The following is a 27,624-nucleotide window of genomic DNA, read 5'->3' as shown; positions in this document are numbered from 1 at the left end:
TGTATGTGTGTGTGCTGCTGAGTCAGGCGAGATCACTCTCGGTTCAGTCCGTTGCCGTCAGTCCTCTCTCTGCCTCTCTCTATCCACTTCTTCTTTGCCCGTGACACTTTGTTTTATATGCCGACGTCATTCCCATGGGTCTGGATATCGAGGCACGAGCAAGGAGGGTTTTGGCACGAGGCTTTCGTCTTCTCGTCGCCTTAATTGTGTTTCCCACCGAGTGACAACTTGTTTGTCTTTAGCGCATTGGCTGCCCATGAGCGCTGCTGTTTACACACTCCGCTCCGCGGGCTGTCCGGTGCGTCTCTGCGGTCGGTCGGGACGGTAACGGGCTTCGCTTTATGAATGAACAACGAGAGGGAGAAATGCGAGTGACTGCGAAACTCTCCAGCCGGGCTCCCGGGGCGCCAGCCACCGATGAGAGGGATTAACGACGGAGCGGAGCCGCGGCTCATTGCGGAAAAGCCGAGTCTGACTGCAGACTCGTGTGAAAACGCACCGTGAGGGAAACGGGCTCCATAGCGTAGAGCAGCGGAAAAACCGCGGTGACCACAATGTAAGTTGCTATCAAGCTGCACCTCATTAAAGGATGTAAAGAGAAGGGGCTTCCTCGTTGTCCCTGGTACGCTTGCATGCTTTAAACAATGCATTGCCAATGGAATATGAATGGCTAATAAATGTAAATACAAGAACAGTAATAATAACAACAATAATTTATGTTAATTCTCTCCTTTACGCAGAGATTAAAACACAATGCCCACTCAGGTAACCACGTTATGGGCCTTGCCAAGCTTCCACTGCCAGTCATTTTGCTCAGTGACATAATAGTGATGCACTGTCTCCGTGATAGACATGAATAATAAGGAACAGGGGGAAGAGAGGGACTTGTACGCCTCCTCTCCTTCAGTGCTTTACCTTTTGACCATCCTCTGCTTGTGTGGTAGTTCCATGATCCTCCACTCCATCCACGAGTCCCCACCAGGCTTTTGTCTGGCTGCTGCCGTGTCTTGCAGGTCTATCCACATCGTGGCTCTCGGCAGCGAATGCCCAGGAGGGGTCGGGCCGGGGGAGGAGATCATGGGCCAGGGGCAGCTGCAGGGAGGCCTGCTGTGGAGTTACCTGGGTCACGGAGCGGTGGTCGGCCCCCGCGACCTGGAGAACAGCCTGCACAACCCGGCCTTCATGGAGTACACCTCACGTGTCTTTGGAGATGTCACTGTAGTGGTGCGGGATTGTCCCAGCTGGGTAAGACACTGGATAGATACAGTAGATAGGCCTAGATCATGGCTTGACTGGTTTGACTAACTGACATAGGTCCACGCCTCCATCCAATAGGCACATCATGTATAGATAAAGGAATAGAAGGGTTTGAAGAGAGAATATTTCAGCTCCATTAAGCCATCTCATTAGGTGTTGCCATGGCTCCAGATATTTTCTGCTTTTCTCTGGACACCCATCTTTGGGATCTCATCCTTTATCTGTGTGTGTGACGGCGAGTCTGTTCTTTTTAGTCCAGATTTGATTTGCAGAGGCAGAGCAAGGTCAAGGCAGGCCAAGATGGCGAAGCATGCAGTGAAGGAAGTGGGATATTTTTGTCAGAACATTGTCATTGTAAAGGAGTGTGAGTCACTGAGCCGCTGTTTACTTTTCACTTTTCAGTCTGCTTCCACAGCTCAGAAAGATGTACAACATTTCAAATTCCAAGGCCGCTTGCCTTGCAGCACTGATGGCAGCCTTATGAGAATGTCTATTCTTCGGAGGACGCTATTTTAAAATGCAACGCACAAAAACTGATGAAAGAACTTTTGTTCTTAATAGCTTATGAATTTGAAATGAACCACTGTTATGATTTCATAGCAACTCTGTATGCGTCCCATTATAGTGCTGTCTAACCATGTCGGGGGGGTGTTAGGGACACATTCAGACTCAGTCTAGTTCTATGCCTCTTTATCCTTTTCATATTCTAATTGCTCTAAGCTCACTGAAGTTTTTTTCTGTCTAATGAGTTGAATCAGGTATTGCTGTTGGTTTAGAGCAAAGCTAACTTCACACAGGTCCTTGAGGGTAAAGTCCCATTTCCCAATTTACTTTCAGATCCATGCAGAGGTGTTTGTACTTTGGGAGACAAGGAGGGTTAGGGTTGTTTAGAGTTAAGGTTAATGGTACAGGTTAGATCTTATGTAGATACCGTATTTATTCCTTTTCTCATGTGTCTTTTCTCCACTTCTAGTTGTTGTTGTTGTTGTGTTGGAGTGTATCAGACCTTGTGCTACCTTGTGCTATGTATTTGTTATGTTTTTTTTGCCTCTCCAGGACTTGCTGGACAGTGACTGGGCCAGCGTGCGGAGTGTTCTCGAGCAGGCGGACATCCTGGTCATTAAGTATTCGGTCAACGACAAGCTGGCCTTTCAGCAGGTGAGGAACGGCTACGCCCCCAGACTCCGCCCACTGCTGAGGCATTGGGGCGTGCCTGTCATCCTGGTCGCTGTGGGAGCGCGGCTCAATGGTGAGGACATGATTGTTCAACTTTTGCCTTTGTTTTTGTTGAAGCCAGAGTGAGTTTAGATCTGGCAACAAAGCTTTGACAACTGACAGTTGATTCCTTTGGCAAAATGTCATTGTTGTATGTGAATATTGGGGTTTGAATTGAAGGAAACTACAAAGTGTCTTCTATGTCAATCTCGATCTTTTAGTCTTTTTTGTCATTGTACTTGTATAACACGATAACCTGGTATTTTAGGGACGTTTTGATGTTGACTCAATCTTTGATTTTGTTTTCATGACAATACTGTTCTTCCCGTTGGGCCAGTGAGATAGCTGTCTGAGTGTTGTGTCCTCTAGCTTGTCCTCCCAGCAATGAGGAGGATGGTCATGATTAAATCTCAGCTTGGCTGCCTTCAGGCTGCCGGCTCTAATGCATCTCTGTAACAAACAAACCACAGCAAAGCATTTGCCTAAGTTCATTTTGGGCCATTATAAGTCTTGCAAGCAGACAAGGGTTCATACACATACGCGTGCATGCACATACACACACATGCACACACACACACACACACACACACATACACACACATACACACACAATCCCCACACACATGGGTCAAAAGTGATCTCGTACACACATAACAGTAGTTCTTCCTTTAAGTGGCAGTAGAGCATTTGGTCTAGCCTGAGTGGATGCTGTTAAACACATCATGAATTAACTTACATCAACACCTCAATGTGTCTGCCTCTGTTTGACCCCTGTTTAATTTTAATCCTGTAAACAAACCCATCACATGTACCAGGCTGTATTTTTAGCTTGGCTGCTCAAGATACTTTGAGATCCTGTCAGAGCTTCACTGCAGGATGATCATAGTGTAAGTGAAGTCTTTACAGGAGAGAGAGAGAGAGAGAGAGAGAGAGAGAGAGAGAGAGAGAGAGAGAGAGAGAGAGTGGGTAGCTTTAGACCAGATCCTTTGTTTGTGTTTTTGTTTGTAGCTGTGAGCATTTTCAAACTATCCCCCCATGACTGCAGAGAATGACGGTTGAGCTCTTGAGTACTTCCTGCTGCTCGACTTAGACCACCTAAGGCACAACTGTAGCAGAGAAGGCTGTCATACGTGCATTAACGCAGCCATTAAACCAGTGTTGCACGCAGGCACACACACACACACACACACACACACAAATGGATTTATGCAAGGGCATGCATGCACATCCGCGCACGCATGCCATACCACAGAGATGCCAAGTCACAGCCTGTCATCCTCGCACACTCTCTCCCTTTCACTTTCTTTCTCTCACACACACACACTCAGACACACACACACACACACACACACAGACAGACAGACACTGTGTCTAGCCCCTTCTCTGTGTCATGGCTGTAGTTTTATTAGCGGTATGATTTATCAAATGCCTCAGCACTTAGCTGTACGCCCCACTCATTCTCTTTTTCTTCCTAGCTCTCCCTGGCTCTCCCCTCCTTTGTGCAGTCCTTCCTTGGCCCTTTTCTCCTCCATGCTAATCCCTCTAATTTTCCCTTCTCATTGTGTCTCTTTGTTTCCCCATGCACAGAAGCGACAGTATGGGTGTTCTTAGACAGTCCACATGCCATTGCAGATATTGCTTAATTAGATGATACTAACCTTATTTTGGTGCGTTGTTTGCTATCAGACGTTTCATTGTTTTTGCCAGTGTTCTTGTTGTTTTCGTCTATTTGAACTCTGTGAAAATGTAGGGATCAGACTCGGGGGTCAGATGATATTAGTTCATAATTCTTAGTGGTTGTTTTAACTTATGGAGAGCATCAGTTGGGTGGGGTGTACACATCACACAAATTGATTTTCAAAACTTTTTCAGCACTTATTGTTTTGTCCTACGCAGTGCTCCGAGCAGCTTCAAACAAACACTAAGAATTATTTGCAAAATACGTTTTGACCTACAGTAGGTTTGGATCAACTGGAATAATTGTGCTTGAAAATATGTATGTCGGTTGATTTAATTTTAACCAGTGTCAATGACGCTCGCATTGTCAGCGTTAGGTGCTCAATTCATACTAGGGTCACCCATACTAAAAATGCATGCTGTCATGGTTCAGTAAGGCACTGTGGATAAACGCATCCCCCAAATGGCATATACTGTACTATGAATACCTCACCTATCGCTTCTCATATACCCTAGCTATACTAGCACTCTCTCTTTATTTAATTCAATTATATAGCCTATATACAATTTCAATTATTTCATGTGGAGTTTAATTCTCATGTCTCTAACATTAACGCACCTCTCTGCTCAGACGAGGGCCCCCCCTGTACCTGCCCCCTGTGTGCGTCCGACTGGAGCAGCTGTGTGCCTCACAGTGAGGGTCTGCAGCTGTCCCGGGACCTGGGGGCCACCTACCTAGAGCTGCCCTCTCTCAACCACGTCTTCGTGGGTCGCTACTTTGGCAGCGTGGTAAGTGATGGTGTCACACCAGGCAATAAAGCGTCACAATCGAAAGATAATGACTACATTGGTGTCACTTGCTGCCTCAGGCTATTTGCTGTTGCTTTTTGCTGCTCTGGTGGAAGAAACACTTACCTAAAATGTTGGTGTATATCTGACTTGAATTGAATTTTTTTATGGTCATTGAAGTGTTGAGTGAGTTTTTTGACCCCAGAGCCCTTGAGAAAAATCAGCATTCTCCTCTTAATTCCTGGAAAAAAAATGCTTTTTGCACATATGTGATATTAATACTGAAATCACAACAAACAGCTGTGATATAAATTTTTAATTTGGGCTGCTCTTCCTGTCCATTAGACTAGATTAACTCTAGCATTTTCAGGTAGGTGTGTAGTGGAGGAGACAAGGACAGGTGGTCATTTTAGTCAACTGAGGAATTTGCTGCCAAAGTGAAGAGATGGTGATGTAACAACACTATGTTTGTACCTTGTGTTTGAACTAATATATGTGTATCTGTGTATTCTTCAGCTGGAGTACTTCATGATTCAGTGTCTGAAACAGAAAGCCAAAGAGAGGCCAGAGAAGAGGCGGGGGAATAAGCTGAACGAACCCCGTCCCCCTCACTTAGAACAACCAGGTCAGAGGAATACAATGTTATCGAATACCTAATACTGTCTTTATTTTACGTAAGTGCCATCTATTTGTGGCCTAGCTGTGTCTATAAACAGAATATTTCGATTTTTTTCTGCATATTTGTTGTCAAAATCTAATGTTAATAATTATGAACATATTGTTGACTTAACTTGTTTCTTTCTTGACAAAGAAAATCTGTGCATAGAGAATAGTGAGTTGGAACAAATGGATCAAGGGGATTATTGCTTCTTGAGCTTGCAGAGCTGTGAAAAGAGCTGAACAAAAAGGATTTATCCTGATCAATATTTTCTGTTCCAAAATGGAAGCTTTGTCTTAGATCTTAGATATGGAAACTTTGTCTTAGATACCGGTATGTAGCTCAGCAACTGTAACAGTATGAAAACCAAAGATGACAGACGAGGTAGAAGATGAGGTAGATTACTTTTATTGCATAAGGTTTGAATCAGTTTTTTAAACCTTTATTTATACAAGGAAAGGTTTTGGCTGAGCTCTTTTCTGCACCAACCGCAGGAACAATTGAGGGTTTAGTGATTTGTTCCAAACTGGGCCGGATTATCCATGGCATCGGGCGAGTGCCCGGAGCACCAGCCAATTTGTCTTGCCGGGGGGCATCACAGCATTCAAACCACAATTATATCTTTAAAAGTTTCGTCATATTTTCTTTATATATTACTTTCTGGCGGGAATGCATACACGGCCAAAATTAACCTTTGATACTAAAAAAGAATATAAAGAGAAAGAATCGTGGCTTTTCTTAACCTGCCTGTTACTAACTGTAAGGGTGAGAGATGTTTTTCACAACTTAAAAGAGTGAAGAACGAACTGGTCGAGTTGATGCTTGTGGAAAGGTTTTCTCTTTGAACTGGATGCGCGGTTTGTGATGCTTATAGCAACCATAATTTCTAATAGCCTACGCATTGAAATACATTCAGGGATGGAATGGCCATCGGACTACCGGGAGACTTCCCGGTGGGCCTCTATCTACTCTAAACAGAGAGAGAGGGTGTCAATCTGACGACGGAACGCGCGTTCCGGTTCTGAAAAAATAAATACGGAGCAGTACCGCTTGCTATACAAGTTTTGGTGGCTTAAACAACTGATTTGGTTAGTTTTTACACCAAGTTTGCCGGCTGGGCGGCGTTTGGACCTTCGGGCCAATCACAGTACTTACAAACGCAAACTCCACCCAACCGGGAAGCTGGGCCACGTTAAACAAACTCACATCAAATGACAGGCACAGTTAAATCTGAGCCGCGGAGCTGACAGGTTGTGTTGTGAAATCACCAGCAAGGATGGTTGGTGTCCGGCCGATTGCGGTGGGCTGGTCTGGACTAACGTCCCAGTCCATCCCTGAATGTGCTGCTCCTCTCACCTTCTGCAGCTCCCACTGTCACATCACCTCACCTGAACTGACTGCTTGCTGCAGTCATTGAGCTTGCTTTATTTGGTGGTATGTGGGGCCTTGTCCGTGGTGCTGAAGTTGCATTAGATGTCTGTAATGATTTTTTTTTTCTTTTTTGTTTTATGATTTTTTTAGTCATGCTCTGTAATGGTTTGGCATTTAGTCTTCATTCAGGCCTTTGAAAATTTATGTTGGAAACAATGATTTTTAACATGATGTCTTTGATGTGAGTTGCATTCAAATTTGATACAGTATAGCTCTGTGTGTAAAGCCTAAAATGGCATTTGTAGTCAATCTATGGTGTAAAGTAATTTATTGGTTAGTACATTGTCTTATATTTGTCTGTAGTATGTGTGTTGAGCCTGTATAGTTTAAGTTAATGTACATTTATGATCTTTATTGCCATAGTAAATTAAACTTTTTTGCGTGTAAAGTGGAAGGAGGGGGGCACTTCAAGTGAGGTCACCCTAGGGCACCAGACTGTGTTAATCCGGGCCTGGTTCCAAGGCGTCTCAATGATAGTTGTTGAGGGACGAGAGGCTTACTCATTAACTTTAACTTTAACTCATCAACTTTTCTTAACCGGTCTAGGAATTTGACCCTTCAGAGACCTGCTTCTCTAACTTTTAAACTACTGCTACTCACTTTGACTTTGACTGATTGAATGGTCAAATTCAGTGTTTCTCCATGCAAAATACATTTTTAAGAAGTAAAACATCTACAAATATGTAACACAGACTAAGCTGGTGAACTATAAATAAAATGTTAAATATTGATCTGACCACTTAGCTGCTATATCTGTCGAATTCTGATGCAATGACTGACAGCGTAAAGCCCTGCCAACAAGGCAGCATGCGTGGGTTGGATCTGTTGGTGCCTGTCCAACCCTACTTAACTCTAGTTATGGTGTAGCTTGCATTAAATATGAAGTGCACTGATTCAGACAGAGCTCTGTTTGCAGGGCCAAATCTGAGTGGCCATAAAAAAGTGATGAGGTCCACAGAGGCGCGGTGTGTGTTAAGCATGAATAGGAATATAATAGGACAATGATTTACGTAGTCCCACCCCCCTCGCCCCCTCCTTCACTTTCTTGCTTTTTTTTTAAACGCTGTCTTTCTCGTCACCCTTTGTTCCCAGGTCACTGCTCCAGACTGGCTGATTCTCTGCTTTCCAACTCTGTTTTTTTTTCTCATCAATCTTTTCTTTTCACTATCTCACTCATTCCACAGCTAATCATTCCTCTGTGATTGTTTTTCCAACCTTCACCTTAAAGGAAACATCCACCTTAAAAAACTTTAACAACATCAAGTTTTGGTGTCAGTCCCCCAGAATCAAAGAGCAAGGGCTTCTTTCTATCCTCACAATTTTGTACCGACGTTCAACAATCATGCAGGGAGAAATCCATCATAGAAGAGGCAGAGAGACCAATTTCTCCACTGACAGTAGCTTCAATAGACCAGAATGCAGTGCAGCCACAGTGTGCATCTTTGCAGATCTGTCTTTGGTAGCGTGTGAAGTACAACTCCATCTTCAGCAGCTTTTTTCTAATTTGAGCAACCGGGCACCACGGCATTGTTCTTTCTTCACTCACTTTTTCTCAGCTATTGCTCTCTCCACCTACATGTGTACAGCATAGAGAACCCCCTTCTCTGCAGGCTGGGAAATGTAGGAAGAAGTAGAAGTAAACGAGTCAGGTTGAGGGGAAAGTGGGTACACCAAAAAAGTAAATGACAACAATTACAGTGTAAGAGTATCCAAGGGTGGATTTTTCCTTTAATTATTGGAATAAGAGGCAAGTTGTCTGTATTTCGACTCTGATTGTTCAAGAATTACACCTGTGCTTTACCTTTCTCTCCCCCCTATACACACACACACACACATTCCCTCACCTCATCTCCACCCTCCATGCTACCTCTCCCTCCATCCGTTCAGCACGTCTTCCCCCCATCCGAGTGGAGGAGTCTAGCTTTTCCCAGGACATGCAGTGGCTGCTGGAGCGTGGCGTGCAGTTCGCCGACGTGGCTTTCTACGCCGGGGACTCTGGGAAGGAGCTGGGCTGGGCGCACGCGGCCGTGCTGTGTGCCGTCAGTCCGTACTTCAGACAGCTGCTTCTGGGGCCCAAGACCAGGTAGTGACACAGATCCAGCTAGTTCACAGGACAGAGCTTAGCTCGCTGTTTCACCATCTGTAGTCTGTCGCTCTTCCTGTACCCCCACCCCACCCCACCCCACTTTTCAGTGTAACTGTGAAAAATGTTGTGGTGAATTTGATCTCTGGCTGCACAGGGAACGTCCCCAGTCGCGGTGTGTTTGCAGAGAGCGGGACGGAGGCCCCCATTCGCTGCTCTCCACCTGGGACGGGGGTATTATTGACGACATGCCACGGCCAGACGGGCACCTGGCCGGACGCCTCTCTCGTCTGGTGGTGAAGGACCCCCTCCTGTGTCTGTGCTTGTGGGAGACGCTGATGTTCCTTTACAGAGGTAAACTACCAGTCAGACACAGCATACATGGATACAACTTAGACACACTGCAGCTGAAATCATTTCTGTGTAATTTAAAGTGAAAGCTATGTACTTTAACCTTATCAAATAATGTCTACATTTAATGCTGCACTTATGAGCCAGAGAAGAGCGTCCAATCCCCCCTAATTGAGATCCCGTAGATTCACCCAAATGAAATTGCCCAAATGGAAATTCTGATGTAGGTATGGTCATTAGCAGGTTCTCTTCTCAGCGCACAGGAAATGCAGAGTAGAAACTTCTGAGACAAAGTACAAAACTGTCTCCTAAACAGCAGCGAGAGAGCACTCCATCCAGAGAAAGCTGGACTCACCAACGCCGGTTGAACCTGCCAAATTTTTTTTTTTTTACCAAGGAAAAAATTTACGTCCGAGGAGTGCAGAGGTTACTGACACCACATTAAATGATTTCTGGGTGACAACAACTTGCTATTGTGATTTATGAATCAATGACATGTTTAAATAGTCTCAGGCAGTGATGGGTTCAGTGAGGGTTTTTTGTGTTACTAATGTCAAGGCCAGTGATTTAGCCTTGAATGCTTCCCACCAGTTGTTACCACCCTAGAAACGCTCTGTATGCTGCAGCTGAGGCTTAAATGCCACGTAACAGGAGAACTGGACTGACATTCATAGAATGGGAATTCCATTCCCCACAAGTATTTACTCTATTTCCAATAATTTAGATGTGTCAATTAATCTTACGTGGCATGCCAGTGGAAGGCAATTTGTCTGCTTTTGGGTCTAGTCCAAGGTTCCATTATGCTGAGGAATAGAAATCAATCAAATCTAAAAGTGCTTGACAGTAAGTGACCATAGTATTTTAATCTGCGACTGGGTCAGTCATTGCGTAATGGTTAGAATATTATTTTGCTAACCCATAATTGCACTTAGATGTCTCAGACCATTCCTGTTGATTTAGTTTCACCCGGCACAGTTGTAGTAAATATTATGGACATCAGTTAGCTGCATTGGCTCTGTACTGAGGAATGTCGTTGGAGGTTTTGGAATTAATATAATATCATTTTGATGGCCGCTGAGGTTTGTTGATAGAATTTGGGTTTGTAGCCTGTTACAGTGGCTTCATTTTTACATCAACGAATGAGGAGCTCTGGTAAAACTGTCAAATAAAATAAATGGTATCATATATTTCATTCCCTTAACGAGGATACTTGTGTACAGGCACAGACTTTACACAAGCATTTACACATAATTACACACAGCCATAAAATATACAGCCACATTTGCAGCCATTCTAAATGTCTATTATAGCACATTTCACTTATATCCAAAATGTTTTCCAGTTGTGTGTTTTTGCCTCATATGAAGCTCTGTTAAATATCCTAGTGATATTCTCTATGACGTTAATGTTGTAATGAAAATCTCAGTCTGTGGCTCCAGAATCTGCAGTGCCGTGCTATGCTGCATGCTAGATTGGAGGGTTTGTGCATGCCAGCTCTTCATTACAGGCCGCGCTTTGTGCAGCAGTCTTTATGGCAGGAGGAGTGCTGTGGTAACATCTGATTCATGGCCGACTGCCTCTTATATACAGTATGTGAGCAACAGTCAATGAGTGAACATACATGTGCACACACACAGGCAAACATACACACATACATAGAGACAGACACACAAACACACAAGCATAGACACACATAAACACATACCAAGACATACACACACACACAGCTTTGAATGGGGCCCCAGAGTGAAAGATCACACTATAAGCTCTGTGTGTGTGTGTGTGTGTGGTTGTGTTTGTGTGCATGCACACACACACACACACACACACACACACACACACACAAAGATGAAAGATGTGTAGAGAAGAGAAGAAGATTATAGGGTTAGGCTGCGAGTCTCTGTGTGAGTGATTGTATGAATAAGAATAAGAAAACGTGGGGTTGAAAGACGGAGAGTGCAGAGTGCCATTTGCCACATACGCGCCTGCATATTCGTGCGCCTGTGTGCGTATTTTCCCGTGAGAGCGAGAGAGGAGAAAGATGGGAAAGTAAGGAGTGGAAAAATAGCGAGTAAGGAGAAAAAGAGGGAGGGACGTGAGAGTGAGAGAGGGGGCGGGGTGATGAAGAAGAGGAGAGCAAGGTGCTGCTTACATTTCTGTGAGATAACGTGACAGTGTTTGGGTGGTGAGAGTTGAACTCTAGAGCATACTCTTTGTATGTGTATGTATGTGTGTGTGTGAGAGAGAGAGAGTATTTTCGAGACAGTTGTGGAGAGGGAAATGTGTGTGTGTGCTGAGCAGAAGATGAATGCCACGTCTCCATAAAACACTGCAGGGAGACGATGTTTAGTCTTGTGTGAAGAATGACTAATGTTAGCCTTGAATATGGTGGATTTATTTGAATGTTTAAAGCAGCTTACTTTGAATGTGTATTTCTGTGTTAGTGTATTTTCCTGAATTGGGCTTTATCAGATGTGAATGTGTTCCTTTTTTCGCCCGCGGAAACATTCTGAGCATAGTGTGCCAATGTTTGTTGTTCATTTGCTGTAAGCCTACAACAGGCTGTACTTTGTTATACTAAAGATGGGATAACATCATCAGCTGACAATTCATTCAGTTCCATTCATTTCAAAATTTTGGCTTCACAGCACAGAATTGCCACAATGGTATCATGCCTCTTTGTAAACAGTGCGTTACCCTCGTGTCATAACTCCATGCTAGAGGTGTTTGTCACTTGAGTGTGTGGCGACAATCATAGAAGCCGTGACTTTGCTTGTGTGATGCTAACACTGTGCGACTGTGTCTCTTTGTATACTGTGCCACTGAATCATTGAGTTTGTCACTGGGTTACTATTGTGTGTATATGCATGTTTGGTACATGTGTGTGCACGCATGTCTGTGTGTATGTCATAGTGCACATGTGAGGCACTGTGTGTGTGTGTGTGTGAGAAGGAGAATTACAGCAACACGAGAACCTATTTGTGAGATTATCTAGAAATTGTTTGAACTTTTCAGTCATATTCATTCCATCCCATTCTATTCAGTTCCATTGCATCCCACCTATAAAATCATCTGCAAGTTCATAATCCAGTTCTGCGTTTTTTGATGCTTGCATGTCAGCAAAAAGCTCACCACAGTTACTGAGCTAATCTCTTATCCCTGCCTGAGGTGTCTGCACCATGCGGTGTCATTACCCTGCACCATGTGTTGAAGTAATCCCTCTATCAGCTGAAATACAGTCATTATGAACTGATGATGAGCTAAATCCTGCCCAATCGTGAGCTCTACCTCCCTTCTTCCCTCAACGGTCTGTTTACGGCCTGATGAGACAGAGTACTCCACCCCCATCGAGCTGCAGGGCTGCACTGGGTTATTTAAAGGAGTGCGCCCATTGAAGTAAATAAATGTAGCCTAGATGTCTTCTCCCTTTTACCCCCACTAATCATAATACTATGATAATGCAGGGCAAAGAGCTTTACTTTTTCTTATGTATGTATTAGATGGGATTAATAGTTAGACAAGTTCCTCTGATGTATTTCAGTGCTGCTGGTTATTGTCCCCCATGATGAAATCACGGGAGGGACCGATCGACCGATCGACCCCGGTCAATCCATTCGTCATGCACAATATCTGGGATGTCATTGGATTTTGCCAAAACTTCGTGGAATGATGCTTGTCAGTGCGCTGTTCTGGTATTTTCATAATTACACTGATTGGTGTAAAGGGGGTACCACAGTGTTTGTTTAATTGTCTTTACAATATCTTTGACGCCACTGATCGCATTTTGTTGAAAATCAGGTTGTTCAAATATATAATGTTATTATTGGTTGGAATACACTGTTTTCCAGGAAGTAAAAGTAATGGGATTTTGATATGAAAATACATATTTTGTAAATTTTTGGCATTTATTGTTAAATAGGTGTACGTTATGATGTGGAGAATTGGCTAACAAGATGAAAAAGTCATTTTTCATTTCATTGTGAAATGAAATGGAAAATTACCTCTGTAGAGTGCTTATCAAATATGAATGTATTTGTGAATACTGTTGATATGTAAGGGATTAAGGGAATTAAGGGAGCTAACTTGTACAACGTTAAAGTATAAAAAAAAATTAAAACTGACCATAATAATCCATAATAATGTCATACTAATTACTAACTGACTCAAAAGGCTTTTGAGTCAGTGTTTTTGACTTTGTAGGGAATCTGAACTGGGCGTCCCACCCATAACCACCATAGATTATATACGTTTTGTTGGAAGCAGCGAGCAGACAAATTTTAGAACAATGATACTTTTAGAAAACCAGGCCCTGAATGTTCAGCGCTAGGTGTGTGGGTAGTCAGAGCACCGTGCCAGCTATTTGAGAAGAGTTTGCCTCCCTGTCTCTGTAAACTGTGCTATTGTAGGTCTGCAGAGTCTGTGTGTTTGTGGATGTTTTGCAGGAGCGTGGGAGTGGGAGCACCTCCAGGAGGCCCTGGAAGAGAAGCTGAAAAACTCGCTGGCCGTGGCTCAGCTTATGGAACGCATACGGTCCTTCATGGGCAGAGACAAGGTGAGGTCCTTAAAAACAGAAACACGCAACATGGTGTTCAAAATCATTCCCTCTGACAAGTGTTGAAATTACAAGATTTCACCTTGCTCAGTTCAGCTGCTAATATCTATGAATTTCATGAAAATTGCATCATCATGTTTGAGATCAGCCTATCTTGTGGCCTAAGCTAACTCAGCCTTCCCAAGGAAAGAGGTTAAATATCTGTTCTATTGTGAGCAATAATGAATGAATGATGAATGTAATTATGCCAGTCCTTGCTTTTGAAGGTATAACTGTGTTTTGCTAGTTAAAACCATTGCAAACACAATCCAATAATTACCAAGACCTCGTTTAGAAAACCGCACAATAATAATGTGGCTATAGTTAGCATAATTACATAATAATTGCCCCTAATCACCTCTCAGTTACTGAGAGAATTAACACAACACAAACAAGAAAAATCTCAAAGAAGCAAAATGCAATACCTGTAAGGACTTCAATGGATGTCAGTCTTGAAATACAATGTTATGTTATGAAATGCATTGTCGTACTACTGTAATGTACTGTGTGTCTTACTAGAAAACATGGGGGTTGGTTACATGTGCAGGCCACACACAGATCAGGAGGTATGACACAGCTATTTCTGACAAGCCTTTGGCACCAGGCATGGTATACCAAGCCATCTGGATAGAACTAGGTCTTCCACCTGAGGCGGTGCTGAGAGGAGCTGACACACCGACACACCGACACACCACCTTAACACGAAGAGACACCCTAACATCCTGTCATGACTCGGATCTGGTCCCCCATCGCCAGATTATCCCACTCTGTGAGACCAGTTGAAATGTAGTTTCTGTATGCATTCGAGTCATTTTACAAAATGAAAGAGGCTTGGTCCTGTTAGTGTTTGCTGAAGATTCTGTCTTCGTCGCTGTGTTTACTGAACCCTCCCTCAGCTGCACTGAGCCAACAGAGCAATGCAAGAATATGGAGTTCTTTGTGCTTCAATTGACAGAGAAAGGTCAAGTAATGGTAATAGGATGCAGTGACGACACACATTTATGGACTTCAGAAATGTGCACACACACACACACACACACACACACGTAGGCACACAACCATTCACACACTACCGCTTTCATATGCTGTGCAGTATTCATGTATTTTGCATTACGTATTCTTTGACTGGCTTATAATGGGCACAAATGAGTTAGCAATAGAGATGGCTTTGGATGACCGCCTGGCTCCCGGTCTGTTTTCAGTATTAGCCAGTTCCATCGTGGCTGTCTTGGCAATGCAGCTTAAGTAGATTTGGCTAGCGCTAAGCAAGGCTGGCAGACAGGCCATTTGTATTCCACAGTGGAGGTGGGATGGACGCACAGAATGGCAAGTGTGCTAGTTAAGTACCTGACAGCCAGCGGTGGAACCTTAACCCCGTGCGTCTGTTTCTGTGGATGGATGCGTTTCTCTTTTTGTCTTCCTTTCTGTCCTGTCCGTCTGTCTCTCCTATTCTGTGTGTGTGTGTGTGTGTGTGTGTGTGTGTGTGCAGGGCCCCAGGGATACCCCGAGTGCGCGGGCAGCTCAGCTCGGCCCTCAGACTCTGGTCAACCTCTTTAATTCTCCTCTGTACTCTGACGTCATCTTCATGGTGCAAGGTTAAGTGCATGCCAATCTGTTATACACACATACACACACACACACACACACTCACATACACACACACACACACATGTGCATGTGCAATCACACGCACACACACACAGCAGAGGGAGGTCACATTTTATTAGCCTTGATTAAATGATGCTCTCGGTCCCGGGCCTTAATTAGGCGGTCCATTTGGAGGTGCAGGCAGTTTGCTCGGTGGTTCTTGGGGCTACATGGATGTGACCTGACATATCTACAATGGATGTAAATCTACAGGGAGTGAGGAAAGGGGTTTTCTTCTGAGCATGTAGCAGTACTTCAGTAAAATAAGATAAAATGTTCCTGGCTACAGGCTTCCTTCCCTGTTATGTTTCATCTTGTATCCATGGATCGCCAAAAGCTTTTCCTTGAATTACTTTCAGCCGTTTCTCTATTAAAGGATCAGATTGAGAAAGCCAGTAAGAATGCCCGAAAGCCCCTCTCAATCAATATTTGTCTCGCAGCGAGTGCACAGAGTTTTTCTTGTCCTCAGAATTATAATTCTAGTTCTTGGAGGTCATTTAGAAAATTTCATCAGATTATTTTGTGCATTTCTGTTCTTTTTTGACCCTGGTTTGACATTGGACTGTGCAGCGAGCCGTCATTGTCTGTTAATGGCACTTATCATGTCATGATTATGTCAGGATTTATGCCCAGGCCTCACATGTCATTTGTTTCCCGGTAATTTAAATGGCCCGCGATGACAAGCCATCACTCATAACAAGCCAAATAGAATTATGTTTCGTTTCAGGACTCGTCTGGTGAAGCAAAAGAGAAATGTTAGAGATAGTAGGAATATTTGTCTGAATATTTGACTGTCTACTGTGATTTGAGAATTCATTCGCCATTTGTACGTGTTAGGCATCTTTAACGTTTTAGGATGTATTTAAAGTCACTTCGCCTTTTTAGTTCATTCTAAGTATCACACCATGCACCTATTTGACAATTTATGCCAAAAAAATGACAAAAAAAAGGACATAAAATTCCAAGGATTAAAACCATCACAGAGTTTTGAACAGTTCCATCCCTCTGCCTCTCTCATTAAATAAAACTGGGTTTCTCTCCCTAACTGATATCTCATTGGTTTACCCAGTGAGATATCATTGGGTAAACCCCCCCCTCCCCACATTATGTCCCGTTCCAATATCCTGTTTGAACAGGAAATACATCACATTAAGGAAGCAAGATGTTCTTAAAATGCCGTTTCATCGTGACAATGTGACGTTTTCAATTTTAAGATGTAGTGTATTCTGTTATTAAGGTTCAAGATTCAATGCATCAATTAATTGGCAAACTGTGATTTAAACAACATATAGTTTACATTCTCAGGTATTGTCATCTCCCACCTCGTTGGGACTTTCCCCGTCGCCACTCGGAAATTCTATACGCGTTAATATTAATTTCGCGTGTGTGTGTGTGTTTTCCAGGGAGTGTGTTGCCGGCCCACCGGGCGGTGCTGGTGGCGCGCTGTGACGTCATGGCGGCCATGTTCAGTGGAAAGTACGCGGAGGCGCGGAGCCGGGTGGTGCCCATCCACGGAGTCTCCTCAGACACCTTTCTCTCTTTCCTGGAGTACCTCTACACTGACACCTGCTGTCCTGGTGGGTTTACTACACACAACTACACCACTGTGCCCGCCGCTACTACACTATACACTAAGATTGATGACCAGATGATACCTAGAACCACGAGCAAATGGGGGGGGTCTAAATATAGTGAGTAAACAGCTATGGTGTAAGTGACCTCTATCATGGCTCTGAACCCGTTAAACCCTCCAGTGGATTTTGTACAGTGGCCAACAATAGAAGATTGATTGCACTGGGCAGCCCTCAGTTGTGTGTGTTATTCATCCACCCCCAGTAACTACTCCCCTAGGCTGCTGCTGTAAATAAAAATATGTTCTTTGCTTGGTTTAATAAGGGACAACAAAACAAAATAGAAGGTGGCTGGCTTGGTTGAAATTTATGACTGAGATTAAAGTCGCTTTAAACCAACAAGATGACACTGTCTTTTATGCAATGACAGCAGTCCTCTGCTGTGAAGATTTTCTCCCACTGAATCCTTCACCCCATTTGTATACCACAGAAATAAGAGCCAATCCCAAATCGGCAGTCAAACACTTGAGAGAGGAAGCGCTGTCCTCCATGCCTCTCCCACTAAACACAGCCTATAAAGGCCCTTCTAAAACAAAAGAGCAGATGACAAGTCCCATCAACCATCTGTGTGACTGAGACATGCTGCCAATGTCAGTCTCAGGAGGCGTGTGGAGAACAGCACTGAGCTCAAATTAAATTAGATTTAGTGATGGCAAAATCAACCCATGGCATCGCTGCTTCATCTGCCATTAGTGGTGCCAAATCATGGCCCCAGACATGTTGTTTTTGTTTTTTATTTAGCTGCCACCATCTATCACACCGTCCATTGCATATCAAAGTAATTAGTTGTAATATTGCTCTCTGTTTGGGGCAGTGAGCAGCACATGCTTATTTGAATTACTTACTTTACACCCTTAAATGACAAAGCATCTTCTTTGTTCCCCCCCAGTTTACTCAAAGTAGTGTGTGTGTGTGTGTGTGTGTGTGTGTGTGTGTTTGTTTTCATGACAGTAAGCATGATGATATCACAGCTACTATCCCTCTTGAATTGCAGCTTTACAATTACAGATAACTACAGATAGCACTAACTAAATGTTGAAATAAATTTAAATAATGTGTTATTTAATAACTAATTAACTAAAGTAATATTACAACTGTAATTTACAGTTACAAAATGAGTTATGCACAACATTGGCTGTCATCCACCTTCTCAGTATTACTATACATTGACGCTGAAACCAGACAATGTAAATGTTCAGTGAATGAGGGGATTTTTTTTTTTGTCGTGTTTACCAAAATAGAATAACTCAGAGGTAAGAGGTTACAGAGCCCATACACCAGAACTAATCCCCTAATTCTGTAGCATGTGATAGTTAGATGTAAAAGGGTTTGAAAGGTAATGATCTCATATCAACCCATACATGGCTTCAAGCAATCAGGAAAAACAGTTCTATCTGAAATCATTTTCACAAACAACCCTTAAGACCCTGCTCGCCTCATGGGACCGGGGAGGGGGTTCTGTTAAAACTGACGCAGGCTTATTGCACAACACACTGTGTCCAGAAATATAGCTTCACTTTGAGCCACAACAACAGGAAAATAAAGCCACCACATAGCCCCAGAGGCTGCAGCGTTATGTAAGAGCTCAGCACTGAAGGTCAAAGCAAGGTAACTCCTCCAGAAGCAACAGCAACCGCTGGCATCGCATCAGTGGAGGAGCTGCATCAGTACACAGAGAGAAATATTGTATTCATACGATAGTAGAGAACATAGAAACGCTCTGGTTTCTATTCAGATCACAGTGCAGCCAAAATGTACGAGCCTCCTATGTGAGTGATGCTGGGCTGACGGTGGATCAGAGCAGCAGGTACAGAATCAGTCGCGCAGCGCTCAGAGGGGGAAGTGAAGGAGGCGGAGGGCTGCTCTTGACTGACAGCCCCAGCATGAATGGCAGAAACCGGGGAAGATCGGGAGCCATTTGGTTTGACATTGTGACACCGTTATATAATATGATTGATGGCATTTGTTTGAAGCCTGTGTGTATGGATGTCGGAAAGCTTGTGCGTGTGGGAAAGTGTGTGCGTGTAGAGATGTCATTTGACAACTCAGAGCAAGCGATGGGAAATTATTTACTGTCATAGTCGGGTTTATTTGACAACTGCGTTTGTGTATTTGTGAGCCTTTAAATAAACGGCACCTGAGCTCTCTTCAGAAGCACCCGCAGCGCCACCTTTGATGACTCCTTATGTTTGAACATATGTTATTACCTCTGCCAAGGAGGTTGTTTTTGTTTTGTTTGTCTGTCTGTCGGCAGGATATCGCAAAAACCTATGAAAGGATTTCCATTAAATCTGGTGGATAGATAAGGCTTAGGCCAAGGAACAATTGATTAGATTTTGGTGGTGATCTGGGACTTCCACCATTAGATGATTATGGGGTTTTCTTTTTAGCCATAACAATGAAACTAATGAAGACTTGATTCCAAATCCTACGGAGGTAGTGTCAAAAAATCAGTGTAATGTAAAATTTATAGGGGTGTAACAGCAAGTTGGAGAATTGGAGGTTGGAGGTTTCCACCTTTTTAGTCATGTGTGGAATGGAAATGCCTTTATTGTTACCTCCGCCTAGGAGCTTATGTTTTCGGTGCCGTTTGTTTGTCTGTTTGTTTATCTGTTAGCAGGATTATGAAAAAACTACTGGCCCGATTTTCATGAAACTTCGTGGAAGGGTGTAGCATGGGCCAAGGAAGAACCCATTAAATTTTGGAGTGGATCCGGATCCGACTCACGAACAAGCAATAATAACACGAACCTTGGCGGAGGTCTGCGCTCTCCGAGTGCCCTTCTAGTTAAAGGGTTGTTTTAAGCTTTTATGTGGCAATTCTGCTGTGCTTCTTTTCCATTTTTTTGCTCCAATAAGTCAGAGGCATTTTATGAACTTTAGGGAGCATTTTTGCCCGAGCCTCTGATAGAATAAGCATGGCACCAGCACTGCCAGGGTTAGTGGTTTGATTCCCACTGGAGGTACCCATGCTAAAATGTATGTACTCATAGTAAGCTTCGGATAAATGTATCCACCAAATAGTGCATGCTATACTGCATGTACCAGACTGTGCTGTGTGTGTGTGTGTCCAGCTAGTGTGCTGCAGGCGATGGCGGTGCTGGTCTGTGCCGAGATGTACCAGGTGAAACGACTGCAGCACCTGTGTGAGGTCTGTGTGTGCGCTTACCTTCAGAGCATGCCCAGTAGAGAGCTGGCATCAACGGGTATCAGCGTGGTTCGACTACTCCGGCGAGCAAAGGTCAGTGCAACTTTGAATTTGAGTGTGAGGGCAAGAGAGAGCGACAGAGGTGATCTGAGGACACAAACAGAGCTGTGGGAGAGCGCCTGCTGTCTGTGTAAATCTATTACCACTTCATGGGGATGACAGTTCCTTCAGCCATAAAAATTTAGGATTGTACTGTATATAGAAAATTCCAGCTATTTTTCACAAGAACACCCTATACAATATTTTTTTTATACCAAGCTTAAGCTTTTCACTTGCAATTGCCCTAGTCTTTTATCTGCAAATGATAGATGGGGATTCTTTGGAGGTTGTAATTCAGTAGTGAATCACCTACTCACCGCTATGTGATATATGTCTCTGTTCAAATTGATCCTCAGTGCCACAACGCAGAGCAGCTGTATGTCTGGCTCCTCCACTTTATCGCCAACAACTACCTGATCTTCAGTCACAAACCTGACTTCCTGGAACTCTCAGGTCAGTGCTTGAATTTTCCAACTCTTTCATGCCAAAGACCTTGAAATACATTGCCCTTTTGGCCAAGTACCCTCTCAATTGATGGCTGTGCACACGAACATTGCTGTGTTCTAGATAAATTGATAGCAAAATTAAATTGCTCATTACAACTTAGATTTTGAAAGTGCCTCAGATTTCATTTGAAAATCGTTCAGTTAGAGTGCCTCCAGGCTTTTAGTTAAAAATGCATTTAGAGTTGGAGTACTGAGCTGAGTTAGGGTCCGCCTTGCTTTTTTGACACAGTATGAGTAAGTTTGGCTCACTGTCTCAGGGAAGTGTTGTGAATGCAGGGCTTGTTCTCATGAGATGTCAAATGGCCTACATAGCACAACCAAACAGCGTGCAAAATATACAGCGGTAATCAGGGCGTCTCCCTATCAGCGGAGAAATGAAGGGAAACACTATGGTAACCATCTTCTCTCTCTGTGCATATTTGAAAATACAAAGTGAGCTTTAAAACAGTGACTAATTCTGCCAATGGAGTCCCCACAAAATGTTGATTTTGAAGTTTTAAAGGAATTGTGAGAGTCAAATGGTCTTAGACCCCTGTGAAACCTTCTGTATTTCATGCTATACTGCCATAACAGACTGTATGAAATTACTGTACAGCACAGTGCTGCAGTATTTCTTGCACAATGTCTGAGCACAAAGCAGAATTTATGTGTAAGCAGCTGCAGTACTCACCCGGTCAGATCAGTCGATAGCCCCTGTCTGATATAAAGAAATCTTTAAGAGGCTGAAGATAAGTGGGGCTCTGTGCTCGCTGTGCGCGCTACTCATCCGTCTAACAGAGGAGTCGGGCCAGGCAGCCCTTCAGAGTAATGCCTCCTTAAATTTTATGTTTGAATGCTCGTGTTACATACAACACAACCAATCGTTATCTCATCTTTTATAGCCTTATGCATTTAGTATGCCACGTTAAAAGCAGATAAAGACAATAGTAAGGACAGGCTAATTAAAATGATTAATAGCAACATTGCTCTGGTTAGTAGCATTAGCATGTTTTATTGTCATCATTAGTCACGCACACACACACAAGAGACTTGTTTAAGGTCAAATGGACGGGTACTGAAAGGCACAAGCGAAGTGAAAGGCTAAACTAAGTAGACAGCACATAATCACCATTGGTCTTCGGGTCCTTGTCGGTGTAAACAAAATAGTGTCAAGCTTGTCATAAGACTCGTTGGCTGTGTTCATGGCAACGATTAAAGGAGATACGGTGTGTGTGTGTGTGTGTGTGTGTGTGCATGCGAGTGTTCGGTAAATATTGCTGCAATCATTTCATCAGCAAAACATCCTACAGTTGTGTTTGCAATAGATTACTGTTATTACATGTACTTGTGTTGGTGTGTGTGTGTGTGTGTTCCAGAAGAGGAGCGTGAGCAGGTGGAGAGGCTGCGCTGGCCGTCCAGAGGCTACCTGCAGGAGCTCAGCGAATACCAGCAGCGGCGACGCAAACTACGCAAGTCCCGCTGCATAGTTATGTGACCCTGCCTGGAAGCCAAACCCTGTGGAAAACATGGGAGGAGGGCAGAGGAGGGAATCCAGGGGGAAAGGGATGGCGAAGGGTGAGATTGGACAACAACATGTGGGAAGGAGGGGAAAGAAACAGGAGAGAGTTGTTAGAGACTGCCGTGCTGGCTGGCTGACTCCAAATGGATGCTGGTTGAAGGCTTGGAGGATAGTGAAGCTCTGTGGCTTAAGAGCCGGACTCTGAGGGACAATGTGGGAGAGGAAAAGGTCACAGAGGCCTCGACCAACGAGACAGTGTCGACAAGCGGTGACATACACCACTGTGACGCTCCTCTTTTCCCCCTGAGGAGAGCAACAGAATGGAATAACTGTGCGTCCTTGGCCTGATGACTATTCCATCATGGGCAATACAAAATGACTGATTCCTAAAAAAAACAATGTGAATTTAAAATGACTGGCTGGCCATTGGCCAGAAGCTCTGACTGTGGAAGATTATGTTTCTAATGGCAGACACAAAATGGTGGATTTCAGCGAAGATCAACATTGACACAAAATGGTGGGTTTCAACTATCTCTAGTAGGAATACCGATTTAGCAAATGGCCTGTATCTGTTGGAAAGCAGACCACGATCATTGGAGTCCAGAAGACTTTTTCAAACCTGACTAACTTTAACAGATATGAGATATCAGGTTGTACAAGCAGAACTGCATTAAAAGGAAACCGTGCTAAAGTATTGTCTTCTGTACTCGACACCTGGGGATGTCTGTGTATCTTATCCATGCTGGACACCGAATTACACCGTCTCAAATCAAACCTTAGCCCATGAATGTGTGTCATGTTACATCTTAAAAATGTAAAGGGGTACAAATGTAGCGTACTCATTCGTTAAGTTGAAATAACTCTTCAGCGGTGTTTCAGCCGAGCGGTCACCAACATTAAACCCAGACAGCAGAGCAATCAAGGCTCAGTGGATCGCAATTGGTAACGCTGCTGGTAGCACAGTCATGCTCGTTTTCATATGTAATATGACAGAAACTCAATTTAGCATACGAGCAGGACAGATTTAATTACAGTTCTTTTGCACACACTTATTAGATTCTTTCAGATCTATAATTCAACATCAATAAGTGTCTAGGGGCCAGAATGTGATTTATTACCATGCAAGACTGAATACATTTTGGTCTTGGTCAAATGAGGCCATGTCAATTTCATTCAGGAAATGGCTTGAAATTAAAATATACATAGCCTGTATTAAAATTGAGTGCTTCTTACACCAAATCCAGAGAAAAATCAAACAAGATGTATTTTTAGTTTCATTTATAACCTGTGAGCTGGAATTTCACTTTATTTCCCTAGTGGGATGAGTTGAAGTGATGCTGACTCCGACCCGTATCTATTTGCAATAATAAAACCTTAAAAGGTATCTCTCTCTCTCTCTCTCACACACACAAAGGCACAGCCTTTAGTAGCATTTTGGTGTACAGAAGGTGTACAGAGATTTGAGAGGAACCACCAGACTTATACCATGAACATTAGTTGGGACACTGAAAACCACAATGCCTCTGGCTGGATATACAGGTGTTTTTTTTGGTTTTGGTTTCTTTTGTTTTGGAGTTTTTTGGTCATCATGAGATTATGATTTACTGGTGCTGCGACTATTTTTGTAAACTGTACTGTACGTGGACATTTATGGGTTTTTTTAACGTTTGGAGTAGAGACAACTGGGCCAGACTTTATTTTACAGTTCTCTGTTTCACTGGTATTTACTTCATATGGCTAAATAATATTTGGCAAGAAATGTTGATTTAAAAAAATGTTCAGAGTACGTTAGGGCAGTGCAAAATATAAACCTTCACTAAAATTAATGCTAAGAAAGAGCAATGATCACAATTTACAGATATTTTTGTATTCAATTGGTCATCGACAGTGATTAATAGTCAACATGCGCGCCTGTACGTACGTATTTGGCTTTGTGTGTTGAGCCATAATGACAATGGAGTGCTGCTGCTCTACGATATCAAGGTGTGTGTCCAGTATGAAATCCTGATCTTGTTGACATAATGTCTTGTTGCCCAGTCCCAAGCTAAGTGAATCCTCTAGATTAACTAGCTACACTAAACTGACATTATCATCTATTCTGAATTAGTGAGCCACCAGGGACAGTATTAGCAGATAAATCCTAATGTACTCTTATAAAAGAAAATCGATCAGTAAATAGCAGCTGAAACAGGACAGTGAAACAAAGTGCTCCCCAGTACTGCATCCACACCCAGCATGTGGGGACATAGATGTGGCTCCACAGAGGCCACTGGGCCAGTGCTGTACAGACTGTAGTTACTATGAACTCTGGCCCTCAATAAAGACATGTTTTAGAAGGAACATGCTGCAAACTCAATTCATGTCTGCACTCTAGTGTGTGTGTTTTGTTTGCACTGAATTGATTTTTTCCCCAAAAGTTGTTTCTCCTACCGGTCAAATAGGACTGTTTTTACATCCATTTGCTTCAGTGTGTAACACAATGTAAAGCAGATTTTATTCCTGTCTTTGCCACCAAGCAATAAGTTCTTTCATCTCTTTGAGCACCACCTCCGGCATCTCATTTCCTTTCATTTATTTATTTATACACTAATGAGAGCTTACAGTTACTAATTTATGCACTTAATCACCAGCCTTGGGTCTTCTGAGAGGCAAAACTTCCCTCCTCTTCTCGCCTGCCTTTCCAAACTCATTCCCTCTTGTTTTTCCTTCCTTCCTTCCACAGCCAGACACTCGCACTCTGTCCTCTCTTTCTGGCCTGTGCGTGGGTGCAGTGTGTTTGTGTGTATAACGTGGTAAGGGAAGAGGCGACAATGTGCACACTACTTGGAAATGTACATGTGTGTTTGTGACTGTGTCAGTCTACCTGGAGGCCTGGAGCGGGTCACTGCAGCGCTCCAATGGACTGCAGCATGGCCTCCAGTTTGCCATTCTGATCCAGCTCCGCCACGTCGCTGCCGCCTCCCACACACTCCTCACCAATGAACACCCGTGGGACCTACAATCAAATCAAATATTTATGTCCACATCAATACAAGACATATAGGACACATATGGTAAATATGCAGGCACAGATTTTCCATGACAACACCCCCCCACACACAGGCAATGAGAAAACTGCCTCCATAGCTCCTAACCCTGATTAGATCATTATTTTTTAAAGTTTTGTTATTAATCTTAATCTCATTAAAAACATGTTAACTTAATATTTGCTATAACAAAGTCCACCAAAGTGAGACTCGCAGCTGCGCAGGCGCAGTTGCTCATCTCAGCGTTGACTCTGATGAATGACAGGATGCTAAACTTTGGATCACATCATCATTCATGAATTGATGAGTCATTGTGATGAAGGAAAACTAACAATTAGAAAATATTGCAACAAAATGTGACGTTATGCAGCTTTTAACTCGACTGTTCGTGATGTAACTAAGTGCAGTAAGAAATATCAGAGAAAATGTAGATGCCCTAACGAAAACATATATTCCCATAGTCTCATTTATTTTTTTCTGTGGTGCACAATAGTGGGTTTATTAGTGACCTTATCGTAATTTATGGTATTTTTAAATCTCCTATGGTATCACTAATATTCCTATAGTGACTGCTCTTATCGTTAGGATTACCATAGCTCTTTTTCCTTGTACACCCTTGGTAAGGATGCACAAGACTCATAGGCCTACTCATGTTGCTTCTTTGTTCCTTTGAGACTCTTGCTTTACAGCCTTCAAGCGGTTTATGGTTATTTGACGTTATTCGTAGCTCAGCCACAGCAAAATGAAAACACCAGCCGTAGCAACTTGCAGTCAAGCCAGTAAAAATCAGGGACTTACCGTTCGGGCCCCAGTAATTTCCAAGAAATAGTCTTGCATGCTGCCCATGTCGCTGCGTCCACTTATATCAATACACTCTAGATGTCCAGGCTTGAATTTGTATTTTGACAAAACCTCTTTGGCCATGATGCAGTACGAGCACGTCGGCTTCATGAACACCACCACTTTGTCTCCTCTAATTTTAGTCTCCACAAATTCCTGCGCCATTTTCCGTCGGGGTTTAGGTCAGCTCAAGCGGTCAGGAAATAGAAGAAAAAAGTGATAAAACTCGCCACTAACGGAACAACGGATGAATTGGATGAACGAGTGAGACGTTGCTTCCGTATTGTTAATGTTATGCTAATCAGGGTGACGTGAGGACCGCCCCCTTCTTAAAGAGACAGCACGCACCCTTGCGTGTGCATGTAAGGGCGTGCACGCACAAAGCATTTTCATATGAGGCTCGTAACATCAGTGGAGCTGCTGGAGAGGGAAGATACACTAGTAGAGTGGTGCAGGCTGGGTCGCATTTTTATTATTATATATTATATATTAAGGATGCACTTTATTGATCCCCTAGGGGAAATTCTAGTATTGCTATTATTATTATGATAGTGAGACACAATTGAAATTCTCTTGCACAGGTGCATGTGCATACAGTCTCTCTCTCTCTCTCTCTCTCTCTCTCTCTCTCTCTCTCTCTCTCTCTCTCTCTCTCTCTCACACACACACACACACACACACACACACAGGGCTACACATACTTTTTTTTCAAGGTGGGACAGACAAAAATGTCCTCACAAGTTCTTAAATGAACTCTACAGTACATGTGAGGAGGCTAACATGCACGCATGCTCTGAGTAAAGGGTGTTTGAGAAGAAAAAAATTCCTAAAGGTTGGTGCAGCTGTTGCTGATTATGGAGCCCACACTGGTGTCAGTTCAGGTCAGCAGCAGACAATAACTCTCGTCTTCTCCCTGCTCCTCTGTTCATCTGAAAAATGTTCACAAATCACTTTAGCACAGACCTGGTTTTATGGATTGTTCTGAGGACATGACTGTAGATGGTCAGGCATCTCAGGTCACGGTGATAAGGCTTGGATTTGCCTACAGGCCCTTACTGACCTTTATGTAGTTTGCAGTTTAACAGTTACTCAATGCCTTCATAGGTCTGTAAGACTGCAAACTCTGTATGATTAATTACATTTTACATATACAGACATGGGCGTAGGAAGTACAGGG

General features: G+C 43.3%; 2 protein-coding genes across 2 annotated transcripts; one reads left to right on the top strand and one right to left on the bottom strand.

Annotated features, from left to right (window-relative positions):
- Positions 1–1,077: 1,077 nt before the first annotated feature.
- rhobtb3 (Rho related BTB domain containing 3) lies at positions 1,078–22,573 on the top strand. Its single transcript, XM_071918820.2, has 12 exons — positions 1,078–1,245; positions 2,314–2,506; positions 4,781–4,938; positions 5,455–5,563; positions 8,915–9,110; positions 9,298–9,464; positions 13,904–14,013; positions 15,542–15,647; positions 17,103–17,276; positions 20,405–20,571; positions 20,934–21,030; positions 22,439–22,573. Exons 1-12 carry the CDS (start codon positions 1,078–1,080, stop codon positions 22,555–22,557), a joined length of 1,764 nt encoding a protein of 587 aa, XP_071774921.1. The 3' UTR covers positions 22,558–22,573.
- Positions 22,059–26,723, bottom strand: glrx (glutaredoxin (thioltransferase)). Its single transcript, XM_071918821.2, has 3 exons — positions 26,406–26,723; positions 25,445–25,576; positions 22,059–22,577 (listed from the first exon to the last, which is right to left on the bottom strand). The coding sequence occupies exons 1-2, from the start codon at positions 26,610–26,612 to the stop codon at positions 25,463–25,465; spliced, it is 321 nt and encodes a 106-aa protein (XP_071774922.1). The 5' UTR covers positions 26,613–26,723; the 3' UTR covers positions 22,059–22,577; positions 25,445–25,462.
- Positions 26,724–27,624: the final 901 nt, after the last annotated feature.

Source organism: Centroberyx gerrardi, chromosome 5 (assembly GCF_048128805.1).
Source record: "Centroberyx gerrardi isolate f3 chromosome 5, fCenGer3.hap1.cur.20231027, whole genome shotgun sequence".
Taxonomy (NCBI): domain Eukaryota; kingdom Metazoa; phylum Chordata; class Actinopteri; order Beryciformes; family Berycidae; genus Centroberyx; species Centroberyx gerrardi.
Note: the sequence above shows the minus strand (reverse complement) of the source record. Positions and strands in the feature narration are given on the sequence as shown.

Excerpts from the sequence above, each read along its gene's own strand:
- rhobtb3 (XM_071918820.2), top strand. The coding sequence starts at position 1,078 with ATGGGCCAGGGGCAGCTGCAGGGAGGCCTGCTGTGGAGTTACCTGGGT. Across the intron at positions 4,939-5,454 it reads GTCGCTACTTTGGCAGCGTG|CTGGAGTACTTCATGATTCA; the intron begins GTAAGTGATGGT and ends TGTATTCTTCAG. Across the intron at positions 20,572-20,933 it reads GACTACTCCGGCGAGCAAAG|TGCCACAACGCAGAGCAGCT; the intron begins GTCAGTGCAACT and ends ATTGATCCTCAG.
- glrx (XM_071918821.2), bottom strand. The coding sequence starts at position 26,612 with ATGGCGCAGGAATTTGTGGAGACTAAAATTAGAGGAGACAAAGTGGTG. Across the intron at positions 25,577-26,405 it reads AAATTACTGGGGCCCGAACG|GTCCCACGGGTGTTCATTGG; the intron begins GTAAGTCCCTGA and ends ATTTGATTGTAG.